Below are 27,430 nucleotides of genomic sequence, written 5' to 3'. Positions count from 1 at the left end.
GATAATATTTCAGGATGCAGGCCAGTTTTGTGCTTCTGCTTTTCTGCTGCCTAGAGCTGAGTGAGGACCATATCTACAACTGTCCAAGTGTCAGTCAGTTCCCCATATTTTCTGACTGAAGTACCCACAGTATAATACTTTGTGTTAGTCTCCTGGTTGTATCTTGGCATATTACATCCGGACATTGATACAGAATTCCTCTATATCAGATTCAGCACAGTGCTCCATTTACTAATGTACAGTATGCTGGTGACAAAGATACACCTGTCCAAGTTGCATGTGTTACATTCATTATTTTCCTTGCGTACGGATTTAAGGTGGTTGAAGAGAATTTTTTTATGCGTTCAGGTAGCGAATAGATCACTCAGCTCAGCAGTAGGAGGCAGGGTGCCAGCATAGATGATAAAAATGGCTGAATGGATGAAAGTGTGAGCAGGTGGAGGTTGGTCTTATTCATGCAGCAGAACTCTAATCACATCCGTTATCGACTAACGAATTCCCCGGGAAGAAAAGTGATGCTTCCGGAGCCGGACAAACTGGAGGGACTTCTCTGTACCTGTCAGCAACAGTTGGTTGCTTGTTTCTCTTCTGCAACGTCTTCTTGATGTTTTTCTTCTTCTTCTTCTTCTTCTTCTGGTCTGATTCAGATTCAGTGGAGCTCTCTTCAGATCCACTGGAACTCTTTCCAGAATCACTAGAGGTCTTCTCTGACTCTTCACTGCTTTCCTCCTCACTTTCACTGCCTGACTCTGCAAAAAACAATTAGTTTACTATTTTACAGGAACCCTCATATTTACATAAAACCAAGCACTGCTTTTGACACTATTTGCTCCCATTACATTGATGTAAATGAATAAATGTAGCTGGAGTAAAATCTCATCAACCTCACTGTCTGGATATAAACAAACATTCTCCAAAGACGAATACAAACCTTCACTACTACTACTACTGCTGCTGCTGCTACTACTGCTGCTGCTGCTGCTGTTCCCAGTGCCACTGTCAGATCCTTCCTCTTCCTTCTCATCTTCATCGTCTGAATAAAACTTATCGGACTTCGCTTGCTTGGTTTTCCCAACTGACGGTGCCCACTCCTTCACCTACACAGAGGGTGGAGGGAAGAAAGGAGGTTAGGCGAAAAAAAAAAATACTCATCAATCTCCATCAAGACAATTAATGTGTTAGTTCATCTCTGAATTCCCGCAGATCTCCCTGCTTGTGGCTTGTGTAAATACTTGTAGAAGTCTAATTTAGTTTGTTTTGCTGACCAAGTAATTGTGAGAAGAGAAGGTTCTGACTTACAAACAATCTACAATCTACTTGTATCTACAAACAAGTTACTGTTGCTATAAATTGCTATACTACAACACTGATTATTAGTAAATCTTACACCACGGACGTCAGACTTGATTCTTACAATATTCATTAACATTTTCTGTACTTCCAACACAGCATGACATCACTAATGTCAAAAAAAGTGAAGAAACCAAAGTAACCTATTATAATTATTATTACACTGCATGGAAAATGTCACATTTCTTATTATGTCTGACGGGTAAACAAATTATTAAGTTGACATGTCACAGAGTGAAGGAGGAAAGTAGATTCCTTACTGGCTGAGGGACCTCCACGTTCCTCACAGATGGGTCTGGAGCGACAGCCGGCCAGTCACACAGCTCCTGGTATCCAGTAGCTTTAATATTGAGGCTGTGGGACAGAGTGCCGAGTTGGTAACGGTCGCGATCTGGAAGTCGAGAAAAAGCAAATAAAACAAAATGAGCTGAGAAGGTGAGAAGGTTAATGAGTGAGGAAGAATTGGGAGATGAATGTAACCTCTGCAACCTTCACTAGGTCCTTAGTAGTTCAAGTCACTATTTAGATATATTAAATAAAATATCCAAAGACACTCTTCAAATCACATACAGTTATCAGTTTTGTGGACACACACCCAAAGTAAGATAATCAGTTTCTGTGGTTTGGGAGGTTTGTTCTAAAATGGTGCTATGCTATAAGAAAAGGAGAGAAAAAAAGTCTTAACTTGTGAATATTAAGAATGACAGGGGCTGTTAGCGCTTTCCATAAACATCTAGTAGGTGCAGACTGTGTCTGAATTCTAATGCTGCAGGAGGCAGCTTCGTGCCTTTTGTCAACGAGGGAGTGAGATAGAAGAGACAGCTAAATGAGGGAGTTTTTCCCCCTCTCTGCGTCTGAGAAAGGTTAGCATTAACTCAATCATTTACCCATTTCATTAGCCCAAGGTAAAGCGATCTGACCTAACTGCCCTTCAGAGAGACAGACACACTAGAATAATAAAACCACCACCTCATTCAACTTTGCATACTATTGGAAACAGACCTATGATTTATGAAATGAAGCTCCAGTTACGATCTATTCAGTAATGCACTGGTGGATTAGCAGAAACGGGAGAGGGATGGTGTTTAATGTTACATTTCCAGTGTATTTCGAAAATTTAATAGGTTTTAAAAGAAGGATTGGGGATAGGAAGTACCTTTAAAAGAAGACTCAAGGACTGGAGCTGGTTTAGGAGCCAATAAAATGCGCCGAGCATACTTGTTGAGGGCCCCGCTCTTCTCACTGGGAACTATCAGTTGTCTTATGAAGCGCGTCCGGTCTCTGATATCATAGTTCTGGTCATATTTGCCGAGGTTCAGGATGTACTGGGTCAGCAGCTTTGTCTGCGGGCAAAGAGATACAGCGTAGACGACAGACGTAAGCGTACTGATTTTGTTGACGGGAGCTAACTACATATTAGGCCAGCTACCTAATGAAAACAGCAAAAACACAGCCTCGGTTAAAAAAACTGAACTAAAGCTACAAACCCAGGGTACTTCTGACAAACATAATGAACCCGACACGTGAACCTTATCTCATTCCATTATCTGTTTGTTTCATAACACAAAAAAAATATTCCTGAAATTTGGGGAAGGGATTTAAAATTAAGGCAGCACTTAAAGTAAATCCTTTACACTTTCAGGTTTAATGACATGCTCCTTTGAGGAGGTTGGTGTCTGGGCTCATAAACCCAGAATGGGCCGGGAGACACCAAACAGCGTTTGGAGATGCACCATTACATAAAAGCTGTCTTGTTAAACTGGGCATTTAGCTCCAAGTTTGAGAGGAGCTCTAGTAAAGTAACACAAACAAAAGAGTGGCTTAAATATAAATTAGGGGGAAATTACAATCATAACTTCTAACATCTGCCATATGTCACTGGTGCCGTATTCTACACCTGTTTAGAGTTGGTCAGGTAGAGTTTGGCCGCTAGGTTGACTGTCTGCAGCTTCACGATGTCCTCCTCTGCTGTGAAAGTCTTCGCCATCTTTCGCAGAACGTCAGGCGCAATCTTTGGCACCCTCTCGCAGTACTCGCCCATCAGCCACAGGATGCTGGCTCGAGCCATGGGGACCTGCAGTCAGGGGCGAGGAGAGTGTACTTAGATGCTGAACAAACACAGACGGACTGAGAGCAGAAGGTGAAGTGGCAAAGCGTACAGTGATGTTGTCAAAGATCTTGGCCATATGTTTGATGATGTCACAGTGTTGGCTGGGCTGAGTCTGCAACAGCTTCTTAATCACCACAACGCTCTCAGCAACTACGGTCTCTGAAAAACAGAACATGTTTTGGCAACTTCATAACATCATTAATCCCAATAGGTTAACAAACAAGCAAAGTGGGATTTTACCATCTCTATTGGAAAGCAGCAGCACCAGGCCGTTAAGACAGGTGTCTGTCACCTCAGTGATGTTGGTTGCACATCTTCCAATGGCCTGGATTGTGGCTGCTGCAAATGCCTTGTCCTGACTCTTAACATAAGTCTGAAAACAGATGAGAGCGAGGAAACTGTAAGAAGTTATATCTCTAAGCAGAACAGAATCTTCTGGTGGCAAAAGAAAACACAAACCTGGAATTCCCTCAGAATTGTGGAGATGTTGGCTTCATTGGCAAGGTTGGTCAGGATTTCCAGCTGCAGAAAACAGACAAGAAGCTCTGAATATGACTTTGATCTTGCAGTAATATAAATGCAGGTTTGGTTTGTCAAAGTGTATAAATGGCTTGTTAAAGCAAACTGGTACCTTCAGTGTTTTGATGTGTGTAGCATCCGTAGATCTGACATAGAAACTCTTCATGAACGGCTCAAACATTCCCTGTACAGTTAAATGACATCATGAGTAAACATGTATCTACTCAAAGCTCCGTTGTGGTTCTGCTGTCAACATGCAGCCTCACCTTTCTCTGAATAGACATTGTGGCGATGTTCTGAAGCACGACGAACTGCACCTCTCTGTGTAAAACGGAGAAAACATCAGCAAACTGCAGCGAGTGCCGCGTGAACAGCACATGGGTGTGATGGTTATGCATCACCTGTGGCTTCTTAGCAGCCGAACCAACGACTTGGTCACAACGCTGATTTCGTGTTTAGGAGCTAGATGCCAGTAAAGCTGAGCCACAGACATCACCACCTGGAAACACAGAAAACAGTAAATACTGCATAATCTCAAAACAAGCTTTTACAGAACTACCTTTAGATAACGTTAATACCAAAGGAACTACACCACCGTCTGTGTTTCCCAACATTTCAAAAAGCTATTTCATATCTTAATCATTATTATACTACCGACAGGATCTTGCCTTTAAAAATAAAGCACTTTCTTCCACATGCTCGTCTTAGGGCTTCACAAAGACTCTCCTGACATGACTCTATAAAGGTAATTTTACAGTGGCGCTTTTAATAGCAGGACCATGTGTGTCCATCATCACGGGCAGAATGAAAGGCTTCGGGTGTCTATGAAGATGAAGGATGCCACTGTGTTGTCACAAGTAAAACACAGCATGTCACATTTTAATCAACACTTTCATTTAGGAGCATTTTTCCTCTCGCTGTTATACAGCAACAGAGACCTTGAGACTTCTGGGTGATAGAGATCTGCACTTACCATACTTTATATCTTTTTTTCTACGTTGGGAATGCAATATGGAAGGTGTGTGTGTTTTTTCCTCTGTCTTGTGTGTCGAGGTGTGTACAATACATTTGCGAATTCATTGTGATGCAGTATTGCTGTAAACACAATTGCGCACACATCCTGCACAATAGCAGAAGAATTCCTTTAATTCCTGACATGCAATCAAAGACCACAACTGGATCGATAAACGTCCAGCGGCTTGATTTCAGATGTTCTACTCTAAGTAGTGAAATATCTCTCTCTTTCGCTCCGGTTAACTCACAGCAGTGTTTCTACTCTGCAGAAGGGGTTTAGTGTTTCTGAGCAGGAGTCTGTGATCTGGATCCATGATGTAAGGCTTGGACTCCATCTGATCTTTCCTCTCCTCTGAGTCAGACTCATAAAAGGTCTTCTCGTTGTTCTCGTCAAACACAGCATCCTGAAATACAAATGCCACAAGTCTTTAAACAGATACATTAAACCATATGATCCGTACGTTGTTTTCCCTGTTTCATATTCACATGGGTTCCACCTTCACCCAGAATGGTAGCATGTAAAATGTTACGAGTCCTTACAGTGCATTGGCAATTTGCTTTAAGGCAAAGCATTGTTTTTAGCCCCTACTGTGGATGACGAGTGTCTCACCTGCTGCCAGGGACTGACGAACTGCGTCCTAGCATATCGAGTCAGCATGGAGATGATGACCACCTGCCCCCACTCTTCCACATCCACCAGCAGGTTACACAGCTTTCTGTAGTTCTTGTGGATCAGGTCAATGCGATCTGGACACACCTCCTCAAATGCCATGACGACGCTACCGGCCACCAGCTACAGAAAACAGTAAAGGACAGCAGAACAACACATATTGAAAAGTATTCCAGCTAAACAAGCTGTATAAAGACAGACTCTCTAAAAAGGTGTTGTTGTTGTTATTACTAAATAGAAAGTCAGTTAATAAGAGGAAGGGAAAGGTTTTTGCTTTGATAGGATTAATCTGTTGAAAGAAATCAGTTGAGGTATTTGTCATATCTTCTGTGGAAATTATATTTTTTTCTACAAAGCTAATTTCATATTCAATTTACGGACAAGGAGGAAGCAGCGGCTGAGTGAGCCAATAATCAACTATATTTTATTGGTGGGAGGAAAAAGCCCATTTGGCTGTGGTGTGTTCCCCACCACCCCCCACCACAGAAATCCCTGCCGGCTCCCTGACTGACTGACAGACTGAGTGAGTGACATGGAGGTGTATTAATATGCAAACACCATTATCACAGGCAGGCGAGGGTGAAGAAGAAGAGAAAGGGAGCAGAATCTGGTCTTCTCAATTAAAGCCTCCTGGCCCCTGGTGGCCCTGTGGGAACCCACTGCATTTACCCATCAGCACTGTCATGAGCTTGCATTGATTGTGTTTGAATGAAATCCGTAGCTGACGGCCGCTGCCCGTGGATCCTGGGAAATATGGATCTCATATGATGTGATACAAGATTTGCCTTTCTGATACTGGAATTAGTAATTTGATGAAAGAGGATGAAACAACTACAGCTTAGACAATCAAAATAGTATGAAGTAAATTAAGCTTGTAAAAAGGCTCTATGACATTTGCAACTGCAGCATGAGGCCACTTTTGAATGATATGAGATAAGTGTGAAGTGTGAAGGGTTTATTTATCAAACCTCCACATTCTAGTTTCTAGAAGCAAGCGCTATTTAAGGAAATAAAAAAAATTCTCTAATATATTATTACAAAAAACAGCTGCACTCAGATTTGTAGGACCACTTACAACATCAATAAGCCATCACCAACATCAAAATGAAACAGAGACATCAATGCTTAATATTAGTCAAATGACAAAGTTTATAGCGGATACCTACATGTACTTACTCTCCCAGATGTTAAGACAACAAAAAGAAGCTGAACTAAATTTGGAAAATATCTAAGCAAACCTTAAACAAACAACAGAAAATAGTTCCAATAAACAGGTCTACAGTCCACAGTAACTTGTATTTGCCAGACATTAATGAGACGCGTTAATATGATGAACACAATAAACAAAATGTGTAAATTGATAAAACAGGCTTGTACTTTGTTACACAGAGGTGTGAAGCACAGCAGCTATTCTCAGTTAATGTCCCTGACAACGTATTCTGCTGCAGACACACCTGTTCAGGGAGTCGTCTAGAAACATTCATTCTCGCCTGTCCTTCTCCCTGGGCCTACACGCTGTGCTATTTCTGGGCACGTGGCTCCTGCTGCAAGGCTTTGTGCATTCTCTCCCAACTTCCCCCATTAGACACAGATCCAAGGTAAACTACATGCACCATCAACAAAACTGACACCCCAATCTATGGAGTTCATACACTTCCTCCCCCTCCTTCTCCACAGCGACCATATTATCTACGCTGCGTGACAAGCCGGTAATGGAAAAATCACACTAAGCAAATGGTTCTTCTAATAACAATAAATTTCCTATAAAATTATGAAGGGCCCAAACCGCTTCCTTGCATCTATTTTGCTATGAATTCTAATTAGGGTGCCAGAGAGGCAGAGAGTGCTGGGTCATCACGCCAGAGACAACGTGCGCCTTTTTGATTGATGGCCCAGTGTGGGGTCGGCCTATCCTCCCTGCGCTTGCTCCTCTTCTGCTCTCCTCCATCTCCCTCCTTTTACTCTTAAATTAATGGGCGTCTCACCTAGCCCCTAATCATAGCACCCCCCGCCCCCTGCCCCTCCTCTCTGTTCTCATTTCAATTTTGCAGAAGGTGCAGGGGAGAGCATGGGAGGGATCGATCATTTATCTTGTAATGGCTGGATAATAGATCCATCACAGTAAAACAGCTGCACAAACTCTATGTTGTCTCTGTCATCAGGCCTTCCCATTTTCTCTTTAAGCCATCCTGCCTATAAGCGCCCCCCCTCCCCGTGTGTCACAGCCATTTAACCACACAGGCACATCTGTAAAAGGTAAATGTCAGGAGGAATGGACAATGCTACAGCGTGGAACAATAACCAAATGTTTCCTTCTTTAACAGGCAGCTAAATAACAGCTGAGTGACACTAAGTTATTCACTGATTTGTAGCTTAATTGCTCGAGTAAAAGTAAACCTTGATGCATTTCTGAAATGCCAGCTGCTTTAAACATGGAAGGTTAAACAAAGGCGGTATCTGAGGTTTGTGTTGTTGAGGTGGTCCAGTTCCAAATGATATAGTACGCAACTGAGCTACTGTATCATGGTCTAAGCTTCACTTGAGCTCTACCCTATACAGGATATTTGGCAACACTTTTAAACAGACTGCAGCCAAATAAAAAAAAATAATAATAGTTTGATGCTCTTGGCTAAGATTTACAGTGGAAACACCTGAAGCCATTAAAATACACAAACATTATATCTGTTATTCAAAGAGTTCTACTCATCAAGGTTTATCTTATCAGATTCACCCTGCAGACCTACAGAAAGTACATTTTACTCATACATACAGACTGGTAAATAATTATTTATGAGTCAAGTCTGTGGCGTGGCCCTTTACGTTAAGCATTTTGCATTTCTCAGTAACATAGCAGAAGCACCATGAGACCCGACAGCAAATCAACTCCAAGAGCATCCTCAGATAGCATTACACCAAGCGTACAGAAATCTGCATAAAATACCAGGAAACCTGCCGGTTATGATGTGAATTCTAAACGGTACGTAGTGTCAGGACAGCCGCATAAAAATGCATCACTTGTTAGCTATTAACTGTGCACAGTGTTTGGGATTTTCGCCATTTATCACCAGCTGATAGTGCTTGCGCGTCTGTGTGATGATAGTGCCCTCTCTCTGTCCCGAGCCTCACAATGTGGGCTCCAACAGGGAGAAGTCATCTGTCTTCGTTAGCGTCTGGGGCTAAATATGCTATGCATCTGGCACTGGGCTTTCCATCCCCCCATGGCCTAAGTCACTTTGTTTTGTTTGTATAATAATAGCTTTAGGCCGGGAATACATAATTACAACAAATTGTGCATGGCTTGCACGTAAAAACACAAAACACTGCAGTCTGAGACCCACGTCTACATATGTGAAATTGGCATTTAAATATCCTTCATTTTCACTGTGACCTCCTCAAATAGATGTGCTGCCTACTGATTTCTAATGGGCTTCCTGCACTGTGTCTGTAATGGGTCTAAACACAGAATTTGAGAATCCAACTCATTTACAGTTCATTCAATAAAAAAAGGGAAAAGAGCGAAGTTGGCCTTTGAGAAAATTAAGCTGACACCAGCATCAGTGCAAAAATTTCTTCCAAATGGACACTTAACAAGGAGCATCTGAAGATGTGTGGGTTTAAGTGGGTGTTAACAAACCATGGCATTGCTGAATGAGCTGTGGGATGAGAGCGACAAGGAGAACCGTTTGACTGGGGTGCCCTCCAGTGGTCTGCCTCCTCCAACAGGACGCAGCTCAGCTCATACTTACTGTGCTTTTGTCTTTCAGGAGCTTCTCTATCACTTCAATCAGCTGCTCCTTCTGCTCTGGATCCAGGCTGAAGACAGAAGAGAAATAAATTGTCAATTAGGCCATGCCAATTATTCACATAACACGAAAACTTGATGGACTTACAAATTAAATCATGTCTCCAAGTCTCCGTGCCCTACACTGCTGATCACCTGGATAAGTTGTCAGCCTACAGTGGATGCTACTATCACACTACAGAGTTCTTCAATAAGAAGACATTAAAAATAGAGCCCGGTAAACGAGCATTTCATTTCTTCACTCCCTGACTCATGCCCATCTTAGAAAGACCTACTGTAGCTGGAGTGAGACAACTGCCAGGCAAAACCTTTTGCAGCCACGTTACTCAAGAGTTAGCGAGCGGCTCAGCAGAGCCAGTCGGGGCAACGGATGCAGCCATGAGCTACTGATGTGCTGCAGCCCTGAGGAACTGTACCTGTAGAGCTTCTGGATAGCGTGGGCGGAGGTCTTCCTGACATACGGAGACAGGTCAGCTGCTGCTTCCTTGATAGCCAACATCATGATAGGAACAATAATGGGGACGCGGATGCTGGACAGGACCCTCAGCGCACTGGCCCGGATGAACTGGTTTGGGTCCTACCACACAGAGATGTTTAAAAGAGCAACTGACCCCGAGCTTTTAACAGAATCTAAGTGTTCCAGACTTGCATAAGTACTCTACAGTTTTTCACAGTTTACCTTGAGGGCCCGTTGGAAGGTACTGATGGAGAGCAGAGCCAAGTCCTGCTGCTCCTCTGCATACCTCACCAGGTAGACGTACACGAGCTTCTTAAGCTGCAAAGGACAATTACAACAAACGCTAATAAACTGAGCCAGCTGTATAAGGCAATTAACGCAGCACATGAGGAAAACAATCAGCAAACCAGCTGTGTGCTAAAATAATAGCATGTAATGTCAGAGGACAAAGTGATTGTTTTCACAGCCAAACAGGAAGAAAGGTAAAAACAAACTACCTTTTAGTCTTTGTAGGAGAAATGGGAGTTTATTATTGCTAAGGGTGGAAAAAGCGGAACATTTTCCTGTTTTAGATTCAGTCTATTATTGTTTGAGGTTTGCTTCAGAAGAGCGGGGTTGTGGATTTCTTTTTGTTAAATTATTTTTTCTCGTGTTTTAGCTTCCAGACTCCTTCCCCCCCACAGGAAAGCCTGAGATAATATTTTTCCTGCTTTGTGACATGTTCCCCTCGAGGTTGAAGGTCGTTCCTCTGCTGATTCACACAAACTATTCAGAAAGAGCTGCGTCTAAACGGAGCGCACGCTTCTGCCCTCAAGGCTGTGGATCCATAAGGCAAAGGAACCGGAGGAAACACTGCTCACGAAGAATGATGATTTATTTGAGGAAGTATTTATAATTTAATTCGTGAATCAAGGTCGAGGTCAGATATAAGGTTACATTTTAGGTGCAATCACCAGGAGCTTTATCCAGTAATCAGCTCCATGCGTTCTAATGCACTGAGTATTGACCTGCAGCAGCAGCACCACAGTTCTCAATCATCGTTCTGGTCATTACTGCTGGAATTAATGGTATTACTCACTATAAAGGAGACACAACCCATCTGCCCTCAAGGATCTAGTTTCTATAGCCACAAAGTACTCCACTGATTTCATTTTGAACACATAAGTAGATGATTGAGATGTTTTTTTATATTTCTCTACTTGTTTCCTAAAAATAGTCAAAAGTATTCACAAGAACGACAAAACAACACTTAACATGTGCTAAAAAGAAGAGGAGCAATGATTAGGGAAAATAAAGCGTTCTGATATTGAATCACGCAACACTGTCAATAACCCGCATGCTTACGTCTTCTAATTAGCTGAGATCAATGGCAGCTTACAGCGGCGAGCGATAGGGGGACGAAGGTGGGAACGAGAGAAAAGAGCGCTTTCAGCGAGAGCGACTGTAGAGGAGTAGTGTGCAAAGAATCTGGGAGAACACACAAACCGAGACCTCACACTACCTTAGCAGCTGGTGTGTGAGGTGGAGGAGGAGAGACGTGACTGTGGGCTCCTTTCTGCCAATTACACCCACCCACCTGCTCCCCTGCCCCTGCCACGAGCCGCTTCGGCTGCATGCCTCGCACACGGCGCTGGGCTCCAGGCCCCCCGCTCGCACGCGGCCCCTCATGCTACCTGATTATTCTGCTGCTGCTGCTGCTAATCAATATTCACAGGCTCTGGGTATGGGAACCCCTCTTGAGCTGCTGCATAAGGCGTTCGCTGGAACAGTCTGTGCATGAGTCGGTCGTGGCTTTTACATGATTTTGTGGCGTATTAACGGACCTGCAGAATTTCACAACCAGGTTATGTTCCTGCTGCACAAACATATGATTTGGAGCGAAAAAAATAAGTTTTATTCATTATGATATATATAGACAGAATACAATTGTGAGATGCTCTGAAGAAAATGTCCCCTATTTTAGTCCTGAGCAGAACGAGGTCAGTTTGAGGTGAAGTTACACACATGACAGAGTCCTGTTTTAATGGTGGGCTGCTTATAACAGCTGCATCTATGTCAACCTGGCTCACTACTCCTTTACAGCAGGTCAACAAACTTAATCTTGTGTCATTGGAGACAAAAGAAGTGAGCAAGTAAACATGTGTCACAGCACATCTCCCGCCCCGTCTTATTAATTCATCCTGCTTTTATTAGATTTAAACTAAACGCAAGAATTAATGAAAGACAAAGAGGTTCCCTCTGTGACGTCATGATGTAGACAACCCACATGCTGCATTACACAAGAATTAAATGAATCAGACCCACCAAAAATAGCAAAAGGGATGATGACGCTCCCTCGTGATTTTTGAATAAACCTACCTCTATGTTCTTACTCGCAACGTTCTTCACCACAGCAGGAAACAGCTCCGATGCATTTTTCCCTCTGGCAATAAGCTGAAGATTAAACAACAATTGTACTCGTGTTACCACTTACATTAATGTGGTTAGCGCAGAGACGACTCGTCTCAAACCAAATGTTTTGTCCAACGTGTGAATTCCCACGATGCACTCACCCCAACGACCCTTTTCATGGCGTCCAGTTTGAGCGACTCCTTGCTGCTCTCCAACATCTCTTTGAGATCTTCATTCCTGACGAAAACAAAATTCTTGGTGTCATTATGCTCAACATCGACTGCTCGGCAGCAGCTTCTGCTAAAACTGTGCTACATTCCCATGACGCGCCATTGTTCATTCCTGGGCTGCTGCTAATGCCAGCACACAGCATCATTGTAAAGCTACACAGCAGGTTATTTGTTCCTCATATCGGGCTAAACACTGAGAAGGGTAATGAGCAGATCAAAAACATCGCCACAACATTTCTGCCTGCTTATCATAACGTTTGGAAGATACCAGTACTTACATGATGAGGATTAAGTGCAGTTATCTTGGTGATAAACTTTCATCTTATCTTTCATTTGTATCGAGGTTAACATAAAAATGTATGTATGAAATAGAGAATACTGACAGCTGCTGGAAAAACTGTATATAATAAATGTAGTTTGGCATTTGCAACTGTATCTGGCTTCTGCAAGCTCAGATATTTCATTTTAAAGTCTTAGTTTGTATTCGTATTTTGAAAGAGACCCTGCTTTAGTTTTTGGGGCCAAATCCTTCATTTTGTATGTAAACAATTTTTGTGACGTTTAAAATCAGTTTATTTGCAGATGATGCACATTATTTTCTTCAACGAAGAATTTAAATTATATTTTGAAAATAGTTTGGAAAGTAATTTAATTAGTGATGATTTGATACTTGATATATAAATTGTACTTACTTGTACTTGTTAAATGCCACCAAAGCAGGTTAGAAAAAGAAATTATAAAATAAATAGAAATAAGAACCTATTTTAGACTGTTCTAAAGAGAAAAATTTTTGTATTCACACTTTACGCCAACTAAAATAGGGAAACAGAAAACTTAATCAATTAATTAATTCAACTTTCCTACAAGGATTCAAAAGAACCAACTAAGAACAACCCAACCTCAGAGACATATCAGATGATCTTACTACAGTACCCGGCTTTGTGTGCGTCCTTGGGGCGACCGTCAGAGTGCGTGAGGGCCTGTTCCTCCCGACTCAGTTTAGTCTTCAGAGTGAGCTGGAGACTCTCAGCAGACACCACCGCTGCTCTCATAGCTCCCACTGCCTCGGAGCGCAAAGAGAAACACACATCCATTCTGGCCCCCACAGCAGCCCCCTCGCACAAGCAGGACTCCTCCTGTGCGTGTCCGCCTCCAAAGAGTCTACAGTATTCCTTGTAACTCAAAAGTGAAACACACTAGTTTCCTTCAGGCTGTGTGCCCTGTTCCCTTAGTTGTATTTACAGTGGTATACTCCTCTTGTTCATAACTGTCAAAGTGGAAAAACAGCACAGACTCCACTGGCTTTGTGTCTGTCATTCACTACACCCTTCCTCTTCTCTTGGGCAAAAAAAAAAAAAAAGGAAAGTCACAAGATGCCCCGTCAGCTCACTAATGGCAAGTCATCCTTATGGGTGAGCACAGTGCCTGCTTAGTGTCCAGCTGCTGCAGACCACACTCCCTGTGAAACCACCTGTTGGTCAGGTGTGGTCGACTCACTGCCTCTGCCACATGTAGAGCTTGTCCCACCTGCTTTCTGACTGTAGTCACTTCCCTCCAGGGGAAGCAGGAGGGCCTTATCTCCACTGGTGGGTAAACACTGGGCTACCTTTCATCGCCTCCACTGCACAATGTTCCGCTTCAGCTTGAACCCACCAAGAGCAAACGCACTGCCAAGTCTGGCAGGCCCTCACCAAAGATAACAGTAACAAGCATCAGGAAACACATTTTAACCACAAACAGTACATATCTTACCTCCTACACATTGAAGTTAAGTGACTGATCTGAAAGCGTGTCTGATCAGTGACTCAACCTCAACAATCATGTTGTACAGATCAGATCTACCAGTGGTGCATGTTGGAAAAAGCCAACCTCACAGGGGGCTATTTTAAGCACCTTCAACTAAAGTTATCTGCATTAGAGGACTGATGGAAATACACTGTGTTAAAGGACTTTTAATATTCCACTTTTCATACATGTAGTAGTAAGGCTAAAATTTTATTTTCTAATCTACAATTTTCTAAGTCAACATCTACACATCAAAGATTCTTCTTACTTTTATTATATATATATATATATATATATATATATATATATATATATCGTATTTTTTTCACATCTGCCTAATTGTGATCGTTTCACAGGTTTTTGGCATCATTGCTGAGACTGGTTTATTGTTTGTGACAGTTCTATAATGCGTATTCCTCAGAAATGAGTCACATGCCTCATTTTATGTATAGACAGAACATATGGTTATATGTTCATGGGACTGGAGCCAATAGTCAAATCCAATTTTAGTATTTTGTTAATGTGCTCAATTTAGTGTGGGACTTTATGGACATGACATAAAGCTCCTAACAGACGCTCTTACACATGCACTACGTACATCTGAATGTTGCATCAAGTTAAGGTACTGTACAAGATGAAGCCATGTGGCCTGCAGAGATCAGTGGCTTCATGTGGCTGCGAGGTCAGCTGCTTTTGATTTCACCATAGAGCAGCATTTTAAAACAGACTCCCATTTCAGCCAGACGCTGATCTTTTAGAGCTGCGTTTTCTACAACTGTACGGACGTATAGGAAATAAAATCTCTATTGAGGGCTTTTCATAATTAATCTGTATTTCGATTTAAAAATAAATTAATCTTGGTCTTCCTGACTGAGTTTTGTCACTCAAGCAATGTTGTAGACCACTGCTGATAAACCCTACAGTTAAAACAGGTGTTTAATACAAAATAATCTGAACCTGACATATGAACATTTTACTATTCAGTTGATGTAAGGCTTTTTTTTTTTACACAGTTAACTTCCCATTATTGCTGACAAAGCAAACATGAACAAATTTGGAATTAGAAGAACATAAACAAACTATAATTTTAAAACTAATGGCTCAAAGTCTTTAATGCAAACGTTTAATAAAGCTCACACAAATGCGCACATCAAGCTTTTCAATGCAACCAAGACACTCAAGCAAAGTGAAACATCTCTTTAGTCATAGATAATAAAACAGTCACATGTCTTATCAGTAGCCTCGCACAGAGTCCCCAGTCAGAACAATTCTACAGAACGTGTGATACACATTAATTTCAAATGACAAACACACAGCGTGGCTTCAGAAGGGAACGCTCTCGATGTGCCCGCAACTCCTGGAACAAGATAGCACAACCTTTAACAAATATGCAACACAGGAATGCTGGGCACACTGAGACTTGCATGGATCATCTAGGATGCTCACAAGGAGCATTGTGGATTGTGTCAGGCAGACGTGTGCAAAGAGAAGCATCATTCATGCCATTTTGTACTTTCTTCCCGATATTGCAGCGTGGCCTAGATGTAGGTAAACCTGGCATCTCCTAACTGGTCACGTGAGACAGCTTTGCCTTTAGCACACAGCAACCTTTTAGCTTTGGCAAATAAATGATTAAAATAGCAATCCCATCCCAGATTCCATGAAGGGAAACTGAAAACAACTTGAGCAGAGACATCTACCAGATTTCAGGGAATATATTAACAGTCTACTTGTGCAGTCTGTATGACAAAAGAATAAAATCTATTTTCTTATTACTGGATCTGTACCTGTAACTAACTGTAACGTGGCATCACAGCAGGACAAACGTTGATACAGACTCATTAGTTCAAAAAAGCTACAGAATGCAACGGGCTTTGCTAAAGGCGTTACGTCTTGTGACTTGCTGCCCTCTAGTGGCAGCTTTATGAAATACAAATAAGCTGACAGTCCAGTATTTTATATAGTAAATTATAAACGTACAATTAGTGCAATACCAAGCTTTGATACAGGATCATTTTCAATAAAGACCTGTCATTGATATTGTATTTCAGTGTTACAGAATTCAAAAGTAATTAGGTGACACCGATAAGCACCAGTAGCAGGAACAAGCTGGCAGATAATTAAAAAGGTTCTGCAGAAATACACCAATATTGCCATATCATTAATAAAGTATGTTAAATGTCAACATATAAAGTACATGTCTATCCATTTTACTGTCTATCTCCACCTAGATTAAATTTTTTGGGTGTATAATTTTATAACAGGTTTAACATCTTTACTTTGCTGCACATCCAAATTCACTAGTTTGCTTTGAGGTAAACAGATGAGCAGATCTTTAAACACAAACAGCTTTTTAAACATTAACTAGTTATTTTTTTAAAAACTACATACGACGCTGAATAGCTGAACACAAACTACCCCCTGTCAACATGTAACAGCTAAGCAGAGTTACAGAACTCCACTTTATTTGATGTTAGTCAATGCAGTATTGACTTTATGCTGAAGACACTAGTTACATGTAATAAAGTGCATTGAACTATAAAAATCACACAGCTCGTGTCTGATAATACAGTACTATGCTTGTATGAAACAGGCATTAGCTCATCTGCTACTAGTTTAATACAGAAATCATGATGACACTGGTTGTTTAAAGTGACCTGTACATGCGTATTATTTTCTCTTCTTTCTTTGGATTTATATGAATCTGTTCCCTAAAACTCCTACTTAATTCAACTATATTAAACTGCCATGTTGTTCTGGGGGTCCGTAGGGGTCCAGCAATACATTCTTGCCCTGGGCCCAGGCTCGGCCCGTTGCTGTGTGAGTGTTTGAAACATGACCTGCCCAGAAGACGCGACATAAAGGCGTGACGTGCACGTTCACGTGAACAATAAAGAGACTTTCACGTTCATCACAACCACTACAATGCGAAAGGCTCCGCCGGCGCCGCGGGCTGTGATGGCCACTTGTCAGCATGCTACGTCAGGAGTTAGCACTACGTTCACTACGTTCGACTTGCGCACGGAGACGGCACACGCTACGCATGCTAAGCTAACTTACTTTTTGAAGTCAGCGCTGAAAAGCCCGAAGGCTGCTGCGGAGCCGGCGGAGGTCGGGGCGCTCTCCTGAGCAGCTTCCACCGCAGGCTCCGCTCCTCCCTGGTCGTTGTACAGGGCGCTCGTCGACATGATGGAACTTTAGGGATGAATTAAACTCGTCGCGCTCCGCCGCTAAACAACAAGCTTCTCGCAGCCGTGGTGATAAATCGGTGTAACGCTACGCTCAAAGTGCCCGCGACGCTAAACTTCTCATCGGCTTTCAGCAACTTTTCACACGCAGTCGCGGAAGTGTGAGCTGGACAAGGTGGTGTCACATGACAGAGCTTGGGTCGAAATGGAGCATAGATGTAGGTAAACTAGAACGACTGGTAAATGCATTCTGTGACAGCGGCTAATCTGGAATAAATATATCTACAGTCAAAACGCCGTATGCAGTGGTGTTGTCCGGGCAACAACGTTCCTACGGCGTTATCGTCAGAAACGAACGGAAAGCAACGTACTCATCAAACGTCTTTCACCAAATAAGTTTTAGCTGGTACTTTACATGCAACACACTACTTTTCTACATTAAAGTAAGCAATACTAAGTAAATAATACTACTTACTGTGCTGAGTAATATTACATTTTATTTATAGTTTGTTTGTGTGAAACCATGTGAGTGTAGCCTTTAACTTAAAAAAACTTATATTACTGTTATTAAAAAGTAATATTAGTTAAGTAAAATGTTTTTTTTCGGAAAAGGGGTAAAATCTAACCATTGAAATAGAATATTAGTGCTATAATGCTCTGTCCTGAGCTGCACTCTGGACACGTGCAGGAGGTGGATGAGAGAAGGGTCCTGGCTAAACTCACATCCATCCTAGACCAGGACTCTCACCCACTGGAGGACTCACTGTCTGCTCTGGAGAGCAGCTTCAGTAGCAGACTGATCCACCCTCGCTGTGTGAAGGAGAGATATCACACACATTTCCTACCTGCTGCTATCAGACTGTATAATCAGAACTGTAAACTACCTCCTACTACATTCACTCACCCGCTGCACTAGTGGTTACATAGTAATCTCCTCTGTACAATATTTGTGCAAACTCTGCATTATTATATATCTATTCTTTGTTTACGCAATGTGCAACTGTTTTTCTTTGCAACATTTGTGCAAACCGGTACAAGATTTATATTTAGTACTGTGCAATAACCTTTCAAATCACTCGAACTGTACTGTACTGCATTGTACTGTGCCACCGTGTAAAGGGTTTGATGATGATATTTAAACATAGTACAGGGAAATAATGAGGATACATGAAGAAGGAAATTGCTAATGTGGTGTAGAGGAAACTTTGGAGCATATGTTTGTTTTACAGTGTTCTTTATATACCGCATACTGGGCAACAAAGAATTAAAATAATAATAATTATCAGTTAAGGTTCTTAGGCTTGAATGCAGGTGATTTAGAATTCACGGCAGTATTTAGTTTTCTAGAAGAACTAGTGATTTTTGTTGTTTGTTTGTTTGTTTGTTTGTTTGTTTGTTTGTTTAATAGCAGAGAATAAACCAGTGACTCCAACTCAGAAGCAGGCGGTAATGCACCCAAGTTTGCCACCCGCGCGAAAAAAGCAAAAGAAGAAGAAGAAGAAGAAGAAGAAGAAGAAGAAGAAGAAGAAGAAAAGAAGAAGAAGAAGAAGAAGAAACACCCTCCGCCTCCATGACGTTTCTAAGTATAGTCAACATTTCACTTCGCGTCACCTCCGACCGTTTCATCTGAAAGCGAGCCTTTCTCCGGTGGTTCCGTTCGGACGCTGGTTCTACTTATCAGCTTTAAGACACGTCTAAACGACACGACCCGGGTGGCCCATCGGAGGGAGATGTCCGATTTCGACAGCAATCCGTTCGCGGATCCGAACTTTAGGAACCCGTTCCAGGTAACGTAAGCTAGCTTAGCAGCCACATTAGCATGAATGACATGGAAAGAACCACGTCTTGCGTTATAAGCAGTTGTGATAAAAGGAATCAATTATAAAATGAATCGATGTTTAACTGTAACTAATTTAAGCTGTCCCTTCGCGTGCGTGTGTTAGCTGTTGTGTTTGTCTTCCTGATGGAACCGCAGGTGTTTCCTCTGATTATTCAACAGGTTGGCTCAAGTATTCGGTTCATTTTTTTCAACGTATCCTCTTTGGCGACTGTTTGGTAAAAGCAAATGTTTACTTATGGCGGTACTTACATTTATGAGTTATTCTTGTCTTACTTGATTTAACACAGTTTATACAAGTAGTACTTTGTATGATGGAAAATGTATGTGTACGTTTGTTTGAGTAAAAAGTCGGAATTTTTACTTTGGTACTTTTTACTTTGGTTATAAATCGTCGTATAAATCGATCACATCTTGTTCCTTCTTTCGTGAAATCCATTAAATATTCCCCGCATTTGATGTTTTCTACCAAATAGAAACTGTAGTTCTCTAAGTCACATAAGAACATGACTATGACTGTACACTTATCAGAGTCTGACGCCTTCATTATTATGCTGTCGGCTTTATTCATGCCTCTGCACACAGGCAGTGTTGGTTTAAGTGACGTGTCATGATATTTGATCATGTGATCCTCAGCAATTCAGTTTCAGTTGACTTTCCTTGTCCTCCATATTGTATGAAGTAACTTAGAATTGATACTTAGCGACCAAGTAGCATTTTCCTCAAGCTAAAGTCTTTAGACTTTAGGTGTTGAAGTTCTTTTCTTTTCCTTGAAACTAAAGAGGAGGAAGATAATAGCTTGTCTGTGTGCCAATGGTTTATGAAATATTGGTATTCATTAACACTTTTTTGTTCTTGAATCAGATTGGCTCAGGTTGACCATTCAGACTCATAAGATGTGAATCATTTATGGAGTTCTGTATCAACCTACTGACATAACTAGTGCATTTCTGCTGTTTCGCTGTATTGTATTGGTTCACACTTTCTTTTGCCTGAGGAGAAACTGGTTTGTTCCTTCCTCTTAGCTATTTTTAATACTTTATGAAATCATATGGCACTATGATGGCGACATGTGGTGCTGGCACATTTCCTGCTAGATTGTATCCCTTTGTGTCTTGCATCAGAGTCTGATTTGGCCTAGTTCTGTGGATCTGGGCTAATGACACCAGCTTCACTTTAAAACTCATACTTTATCATCTCTGTACCTTTTTTATTAGGAATGAGGAGTTTTTGATCTGCTTTGTGTTGCTGCTTGACTGTTAAACAGCGTAGAGCATGTGTTGACAGTTAGAAGAAAGATTAAGTTAAAGATAAAGTTGTGCAAGTTAAACATGTTCACATGATTGTGAAGTCAGATACACAATAAGAGAACCATTTGTGATGATTAAGAACTAAGCTTTTGGTGAATATAGTGTAGTTGTATTTGTTTGGCCGTACAATAGGGCGACATTAAACTTTAAACACAACATACCCTGAAATATTTATGACCCGGTCTGGTGACAAGTTGCAGCCTCAGTGTGTCAAGCACCAAGAGCTGCTCCTACGTAGATATTCAAGAGTCAGGGAGATGATGAGAACACAGCAGTGAGACTCGACCAAGATAAGACTTCAGGAAGACACAGACTGAATGAGACTGGTGCCTGCTAATGGTAAGCTAATTACAAAATGAGTGGATCTACAGGAAGCAGCATTTTACATGCAAATGAAAGACAATATGACCTGCTGGGTAGTTCAGTACACGATAGTTTCCTCTAACTGATTGAAAAAATACTCAGTTGTATCTGTTAGTCTAGTAAAATTATAAAAGCCACAGTTTTGCATTTTGATTGTAGTCAAAATACTGTTCCAAGCTTATTTGACGATGATGCATTTCAGCGTTAAGGTGGAGCAGTGACAGATTCAGGTTATTTGAGTTTGGTCTGGTTTGTGTGTGTTACAGCTGCCGTTTACTCCTGTTTTTTCAATGCGCTTCTTCAAAACCACAATGTTGGTTAGAATGATGCAAAAGTGTTGGGCAGCAGATAGTAGTAATGTGTCGCTGTCTTTCTTTAAATTTCTGTGTTTAACAGCCAGAAGCCTTCACTTTGAAGCTCGTGGCTACAGTATTTATAGATGTGTTCCCATGAAAATTATTGGAATCATCCCATCTTTACCAGTATTGAATTATAGGCTTGTGGTCTTGATTTGGCAGAATAATTAAGGGTTTTAATGCTCACATGAGCCTTTTTGTCCTTCGCTGTACAGATTTACACTGATACAAGAAGAGATAAATCAAGACTTTCATGCTCTGCACATTCAAAACTTGTAACAAACGAGATTTAGCTCTTTTCTTAAAGTCATCTCATGTGAGATCTGTGTGTTTTGTTTGTGCAGGATCCGTCAGTGACACAAGTAAGGAATACTGCTCCTGCAGGGTTGGATGACTACAATCCATTCACAGATGCCAAACCTGTGAGTACTTCATAGTTTATCCACTAACACATGCATCCAGTTTATACATTCATTTTGGTTCCTAACATACGTAATTTAGAGGATTCATGAAGTTCGACATTGAAGTGCAGTTGTTTAATGCTGTTTGTCTTTACCCTGCCTCTTGATCATTGCACGCCTTTAGCGTCATATGTTCTCTTCCACAGACGGCTTCGGGTGCAGCACCCAAGACTGCAGCACCCACCATGACAACACAACCTGCCATTATGAGGCCGACAGAGGAGCCGCCACCCTACTCGCAGCCCCCGGCACAGGTACCATTCGTCACATCTGGACCTCATATGGGTTCACAGCTGTGTGCTCCATGATCCTCTAAGAAATATTCTCTTCAACATTGTCACTATGCTGATGTTATTCAGTGGAGGTGTGTGTAGCCCAGCAGGTTAAATCAATCTTGATTGATTGAATTGATTGAATGATTCAGCATCCCCATCAGAGATTAAGGCAGTGCACAACGCTGGTGGGAAATGTATTAACACGACAGCTGGTTGGTTGGCTGGTGTTGACATGTTGTGCGTTTGTGTTTGTGTAGGAGCAGACACAAGCGGCAAGCGAGCTGTTAAGGCGACAGGACGAGTTGGAAAAAAAGGCTGCAGAGCTGGACCGTCGCGAGAGAGAGATGCAGGCGCTCAGTGCTTCAGGTACAACTACCCCTAAAACACACTAACCAGTTTGATTTCTGTGTTAAACACAGACGACATGAAGTCACTACACCTGCAAATCAACAGCATTAATAGTTCAAGCAGTTAGAGTCTTAAAGACACCAGGCTTCATGTAGACTTAACTCTTGGCTTATTTCCCCAAATCTGGAAATATCCCCTTTTTTTCCTTTGTCATACTCATAGGCTGTTGTTGTTTTGTCCTGTTTCAGGCAGGAAAAACAACTGGCCTCCCCTTCCAGAGAAGTTCCCCGTGGCCCCCTGCTTCTACCAAGACATTACTGTGGACATTCCTGTGGAGTTTCAGAAGACGGTCAAGATCATGTACTACCTCTGGATGTGTGAGTCGCATATTTGTGTTTGAAATAGCTCAACAGCAGAATGAATTTTCATGACTTGACTACAGTGTTAGCATTGCCTCCCGTTGGAGATGAAAAGTTAGAGTTTACGTCTTGGATTCAGTGGGTATTTGCATCTAGTGGAATTTAGAAAGCACATGACAGAAGCACATGGTGCAGTCATGTGGACTGATGAAGGGATTCGGTCAGATGATTGCTTAAAGTTTGGTTCATACTGAGATCTGAACACTGAACTGATCACGTCCTCCTTCCTTCAGTTTATTTTCTGTCCTCACTCGGCTCTGGACTGTAAAGTTTGTGTCGTATTTCACACCGGGATGTAATGCGCCCTCAGCTCTTCAGACTCGGCCACTGTGGCTGTAGAATGCGCTGAGCCATGCAGACACTGTTTTTAATGCTGAATAATTAAAGTGTGCGTGTTCTGTTCTCAGTGCTGCAGTGTTGCGTGTTGAAACACTAAGCGACACTCTTTCCTTTGTTTCCATCCTGATTTTGATACTGGACACTGCTGCACAAAGCTGCTCTTGCTAATACTACTACTACTACCACATTTTGCTACTGGTAAAAGCTCTAAGCAGCTGATTTTCTTTCCCCCTTCAGTTCACACTGGGACCCTGTTAGCTAACATGATAGGCTGCCTGGCCTGGTTCTGCGTGGATGGACAACGTGGGGTGGACTTCGGCCTGTCCATCCTCTGGTTCTTGCTCTTCACACCCTGCTCTTTTGTCTGTTGGTTCAGACCACTCTATGGAGCATTCAGGTAAACGTTGCACAGAGCTGGGAAAATTCAGCGTCCGCTGTCCTACTGACATAACCTTTAGAAAACTGTGACTGGTCTGACTTGATCTCATCTTATCGGCGCAAAGACAACTAAGCTTATGGTGTTATCCCATGTTTCCTCTTGCAGGAGTGACAGCTCATTCAGATTTTTCCTATTCTTCTTCGTGTACATCTGTCAGTTTGGCGTCTACGTCCTCCAGTGCATTGGCATCAGTGGATGGGGTGCCAGGTGAGAACACAACCAAAGAGAGCATTTTAGGCCAAAATAAGATGGACATTGCATTTGCAGTTGAGGATTAATATGTGACTTCTTGTGGTTAGTGGGTGGATCTCTGCTTTGACTGCCCTGAATAAAAAGGTCATCGTGGGCATCCTAATGATCCTCGTTGCTGCCATGTTTACCACCCTGGCTGTCCTGTCCCTCATCATGTTCAAAAAGGTACCATAAATCTGAATGATAACAAAGCGTAGCACGTGGCACCCGGTTCTGGCTTAACTTTTTTTTTTTCATCTTATCAGATCCATGCAATGTACCGTACCACGGGTGCGAGCTTCGAGAAGGCCCAGCAGGAGTTTGCCACAGGGCTCATGTCGAATAAGACGGTGCGGACGGCCGCTGCTAACGCCGCCACCAGCGCCGCCCAAGCGTCCTTCAAAGAGCAGATCTGATTGGTTCAGTAGACTCATCCCTTCATCCAACCAGTCCCTCGGTCGCCTCCTCCTGCTCACAAGTGCAACATCCAGCTTCAACTTGAGCCAAGTGTCCTGTTTGTACACTAACAGCCTTCTGGTGTCTATGTGGATTCTGTGCTTGGCTGTCATCCTCAGCATGAGACAGAAAACCTAAGGGCATCTACTAAACAGGGTCATGGTGCTTTGCTGTCTTTTCATGTCTGACTCTGGGATCTCTCACTGCTCTCCTTCCAGTCCACCAATGTGCCCACCTCTATTTCTCTGTAAGTTAGTATGTGTGGTGTCTGTGTGACCAGCTAAATTAAAGTTTGTGTGCCTATTTATATGTTGGTGATGCCTTAAGGCCTGTGTGTCTGTCTGTAGACAGAATCTATTGTAGCTGAAACAAGCTGGAGTCTTTAAATTTTCCTGGCCATTTCCACCCGTTAGCCATCTTGGAGTGTCTGAGCTCAATCACCCCTTCCTGTCTTCAAAGCTTATTTGCATTCACTACTACAGTAAATGCACACTCTGCAGCCTTCTAGTGCTTTGTATTGCTAAAGTTGAATGCTGAGCTTTTGCGTTCACTGCCTTTCACTGTTTGCTCTCCTTAAAAGAAAATGAAAAAGCCCTGCCATCTCTGTACAGTAACTGCAATGAAGGAATTCTATTGATCTGCCAGGGAGCTGTGCGGTGGATGAAGAAGCCCACAGTAGCATGTACTGTAGATTAAACGCTCCTGCTACCTTGACTGCAGAGTTAAGTCATAAAACCAAATACTGAGCCTGAGGAGACATATTCAGGAAACATCTGCACAAATATATACACTTCAGAATGATGCAAGACAGAGAAGGACCAAGCGTAACCATATTTGAATATGACTTTAAATGTACAATTTGTTCTGCTGGAGATCTTTTGAATATGATGATCATTTAGAAATCCAGTCACAGCAAGTTGTACTTTACACTGGATCACATTCTTTGTATGGGATATGTCACATTGTGACACTGTCCCTCTGTGTCAGACCAATGAATGGCACGGTTGATATCCACCGGTGTGTGCGTGTGTGAGAGAGCAGCAGCATGATTATACAGATGATCATTTTGGAGAGTATGTTTTGTCCCTAACTCTTCTCATGTACTGCAGATTTACCTCAGTTTCACTCAGGATGTTCTCTTTTGCATGACGAGGTTGGCAATCGTACAAAGTACAGAATGAGCTACTGGGTTCAGATAAAGGTGGTGATTATTGTTAATGTAATGTTCTGCTAACTGCTTACATATCAGCATCATCATCACCACCAACATTTGTGTTGTTGGTTTCCTCTAATTTCTTGTAAGTTTGCATCTTTTATTTAAATTTTCTCCATTTTTGCCTGCTGAGATCCTGTTGAATGTGACTTTTTCTCATCATTGAGCGACTTTGTGTTCAGTGGAGACTGCAATGTCATTTTTCACTGTTTGACTTTGTCTCAGCTCTTGTCTGTTGTGTCCCATGTGTGGACGAAATACATGTAGGAGTGTACATTGAAGGAACTGGGGCCTTTGAATCGTAATCTGGGACTTCCTGGAGAGTTGCGTTTTAATCACGCATCCCGCAACATGCCTTGTTTAGCTCTATTGTGCTTTTTGTCTGAATTTGACCTAATTACTTACTGTATATGCAAAGCAACATGAGATTATTCCTTAAAGAATCAGGCTCCGTGGAAGCTGAACCTTATTATTTTTGACTTGCATATAAAAACATGGGCTGCAATGCAACGTGAAGTGTTGTGCTGTGGATGAACTGTGGCTTCAAGATGTGCTTCTTAATCAACCTGGTGTGTGGTAGAAACACTGAGAATGAAATGGAGCTTTGCATTAGTCTCTTTTAAAATTGACTGACAATATAGATAAATGAAGGGATGTTTGTATATTTTGTATGATTAGCAGATGGTCGGCTGTTAGTCAGTGTCCTTTTAAGATGCACTTTGGTTTCACCCTCAGCTGCATGTTGAGTAGCTTAAGTTTTGTATTTATTGTATTAACACTGAATAAAATTCCTCTTCTGTATATGTTTTACGTTGTTTTTTTCCCATGTGGTCTAAACATGCAGACATATATAAAAATGTGTTCAGTTGAGTTGCACCAGCAGCAGAAAACCAGAAGAGGGCAGTATTTCTCTACAGTAGAGTGATAGGAAGCTCACACTGGTTGGAGGTCACCACTGGAGAGCTTGGTTCTGAAAAATTAGACCTAATACTCAGCAATTTAAAGCGAGTTCAGTCTGATTGAGACTCAGCACAAATGTTGGTATCATGGCAGCACCTGTAAAGCAATACAGCGAGAAATAGAACAACATTGAATTAATTGCAAATCAAGTTTAAATTATTTCATTAGAGACATTAAATAAGATATACTGTATTTTACCATCTTAATAGAAGATTGTTCTGTATGTATATGTAAAAGCATGAGATTACTAATTAAAATTTTTAATTAATTATTTTGAATAATGTCCTGCAGATCTTAGTACGAAAATTATCACCTACTACTCAGTCTGTTCTGCTTTAATTACGCAAATAATTGAACACGTCTAACAGCACGATCAGGTGCAAATCAAACTTGTGATTGTGCGTTTAATTTTATATCCTGTTATCGTGGCATCAACCTGTTGAGGAAGCTCTAGAAAATAAAGACATCTCCGCGCCAAGTCCTTCAGTCTGCAAAAGTGTGTGAAATAAAGCGGAGCGGCTCTCTCACAGAGGAGGAAACTAGTAGCAGGTCAATCCAGCTGCCAACAGGAAGCGGCACGGAGGAGGAATAACAGCCTCGCACACACTCAGCGGCCTCTCCTCTTTAATGCCTCATACTTTTAAGGAGTGTGTGGAGCAGCAGCAGCTCCTACTGGGTGTCAGCTGCCTTTAGAAGGAGTTGGTATGTTACATTTCTTGCACCCATCAGTCTGTAGAAGAGCTCGCAGAGGAAATGAGGCAGGGTAGAGGATTGATCCTTGTGAAGTTAATAATTGTGGTGCATCTTTAAAGAAAAGCAAACCTGGGCGTTGATTCTCTGCACAAAACCCAAGCTTTGACACTGAAAGACTTTAAAGACATCGTCCACTGGGTGTCATTAGAGCTTC

At 41.9% G+C, this 27,430-nt stretch overlaps 2 protein-coding genes across 5 annotated transcripts in view; one reads left to right on the top strand and one right to left on the bottom strand.

Moving 5' to 3' along the window:
• ap3b1a (adaptor related protein complex 3 subunit beta 1a) overlaps positions 1 to 17,664 on the bottom strand; it is a 38,533-nt gene extending 20,869 nt beyond the window's left edge. The window contains exons 1-19 of one of the 3 annotated variants that reach the window (XM_029168755.3): positions 17,389 to 17,664; positions 12,475 to 12,550; positions 12,281 to 12,355; positions 10,145 to 10,240; positions 9,882 to 10,042; positions 9,410 to 9,476; positions 5,604 to 5,786; positions 5,242 to 5,397; positions 4,381 to 4,478; positions 4,246 to 4,300; positions 4,092 to 4,163; positions 3,920 to 3,982; positions 3,701 to 3,833; positions 3,510 to 3,619; positions 3,248 to 3,424; positions 2,507 to 2,693; positions 1,611 to 1,741; positions 932 to 1,097; positions 557 to 749 (exon numbers count right to left, since the gene is read on the bottom strand). In XM_029168755.3, coding sequence (XP_029024588.1) covers positions 557 to 749; positions 932 to 1,097; positions 1,611 to 1,741; positions 2,507 to 2,693; positions 3,248 to 3,424; positions 3,510 to 3,619; positions 3,701 to 3,833; positions 3,920 to 3,982; positions 4,092 to 4,163; positions 4,246 to 4,300; positions 4,381 to 4,478; positions 5,242 to 5,397; positions 5,604 to 5,786; positions 9,410 to 9,476; positions 9,882 to 10,042; positions 10,145 to 10,240; positions 12,281 to 12,355; positions 12,475 to 12,550; positions 17,389 to 17,516 — 2,327 coding nt within the window. In that variant the 5' untranslated portion in view covers positions 17,517 to 17,664. Of the gene's footprint in view, positions 1 to 556; positions 750 to 931; positions 1,098 to 1,610; positions 1,742 to 2,506; positions 2,694 to 3,247; positions 3,425 to 3,509; positions 3,620 to 3,700; positions 3,834 to 3,919; positions 3,983 to 4,091; positions 4,164 to 4,245; positions 4,301 to 4,380; positions 4,479 to 5,241; positions 5,398 to 5,603; positions 5,787 to 9,409; positions 9,477 to 9,881; positions 10,043 to 10,144; positions 10,241 to 12,280; positions 12,356 to 12,474; positions 12,551 to 13,476; positions 14,270 to 17,388 lie in introns of those variants that run through there. The other 2 variants (XM_055513405.1, XM_029168754.3) reach the window with 2 other exon arrangements.
• A 1,395-nt stretch (positions 17,665 to 19,059) lies between these two features.
• On the top strand, positions 19,060 to 26,364 carry LOC114866697 (secretory carrier-associated membrane protein 1-like). 2 transcript variants are annotated; one of them, XM_029168756.3, is made up of 9 exons: positions 19,060 to 19,303; positions 21,727 to 21,804; positions 21,990 to 22,097; positions 22,376 to 22,484; positions 22,715 to 22,843; positions 23,462 to 23,621; positions 23,769 to 23,870; positions 23,963 to 24,080; positions 24,161 to 26,364. In XM_029168756.3, the coding sequence occupies exons 1-9, from the start codon at positions 19,247 to 19,249 to the stop codon at positions 24,308 to 24,310; spliced, it is 1,011 nt and encodes a 336-aa protein (XP_029024589.1). In that variant the 5' UTR covers positions 19,060 to 19,246; the 3' UTR covers positions 24,311 to 26,364. The 2 variants fall into 2 exon arrangements, with proteins under 2 accessions (XP_029024589.1, XP_029024591.1); XM_029168758.3 differs by lacking the exon at positions 19,060 to 19,303 and adding an exon at positions 20,866 to 21,002.
• The last annotated feature ends 1,066 nt before the right edge of the window (positions 26,365 to 27,430 follow it).

The sequence above is a fragment of the Betta splendens genome, chromosome 12 (genome assembly GCF_900634795.4).
Source record: "Betta splendens chromosome 12, fBetSpl5.4, whole genome shotgun sequence".
Taxonomy (NCBI): domain Eukaryota; kingdom Metazoa; phylum Chordata; class Actinopteri; order Anabantiformes; family Osphronemidae; genus Betta; species Betta splendens.
Note: the sequence above shows the minus strand (reverse complement) of the source record. Positions and strands in the feature narration are given on the sequence as shown.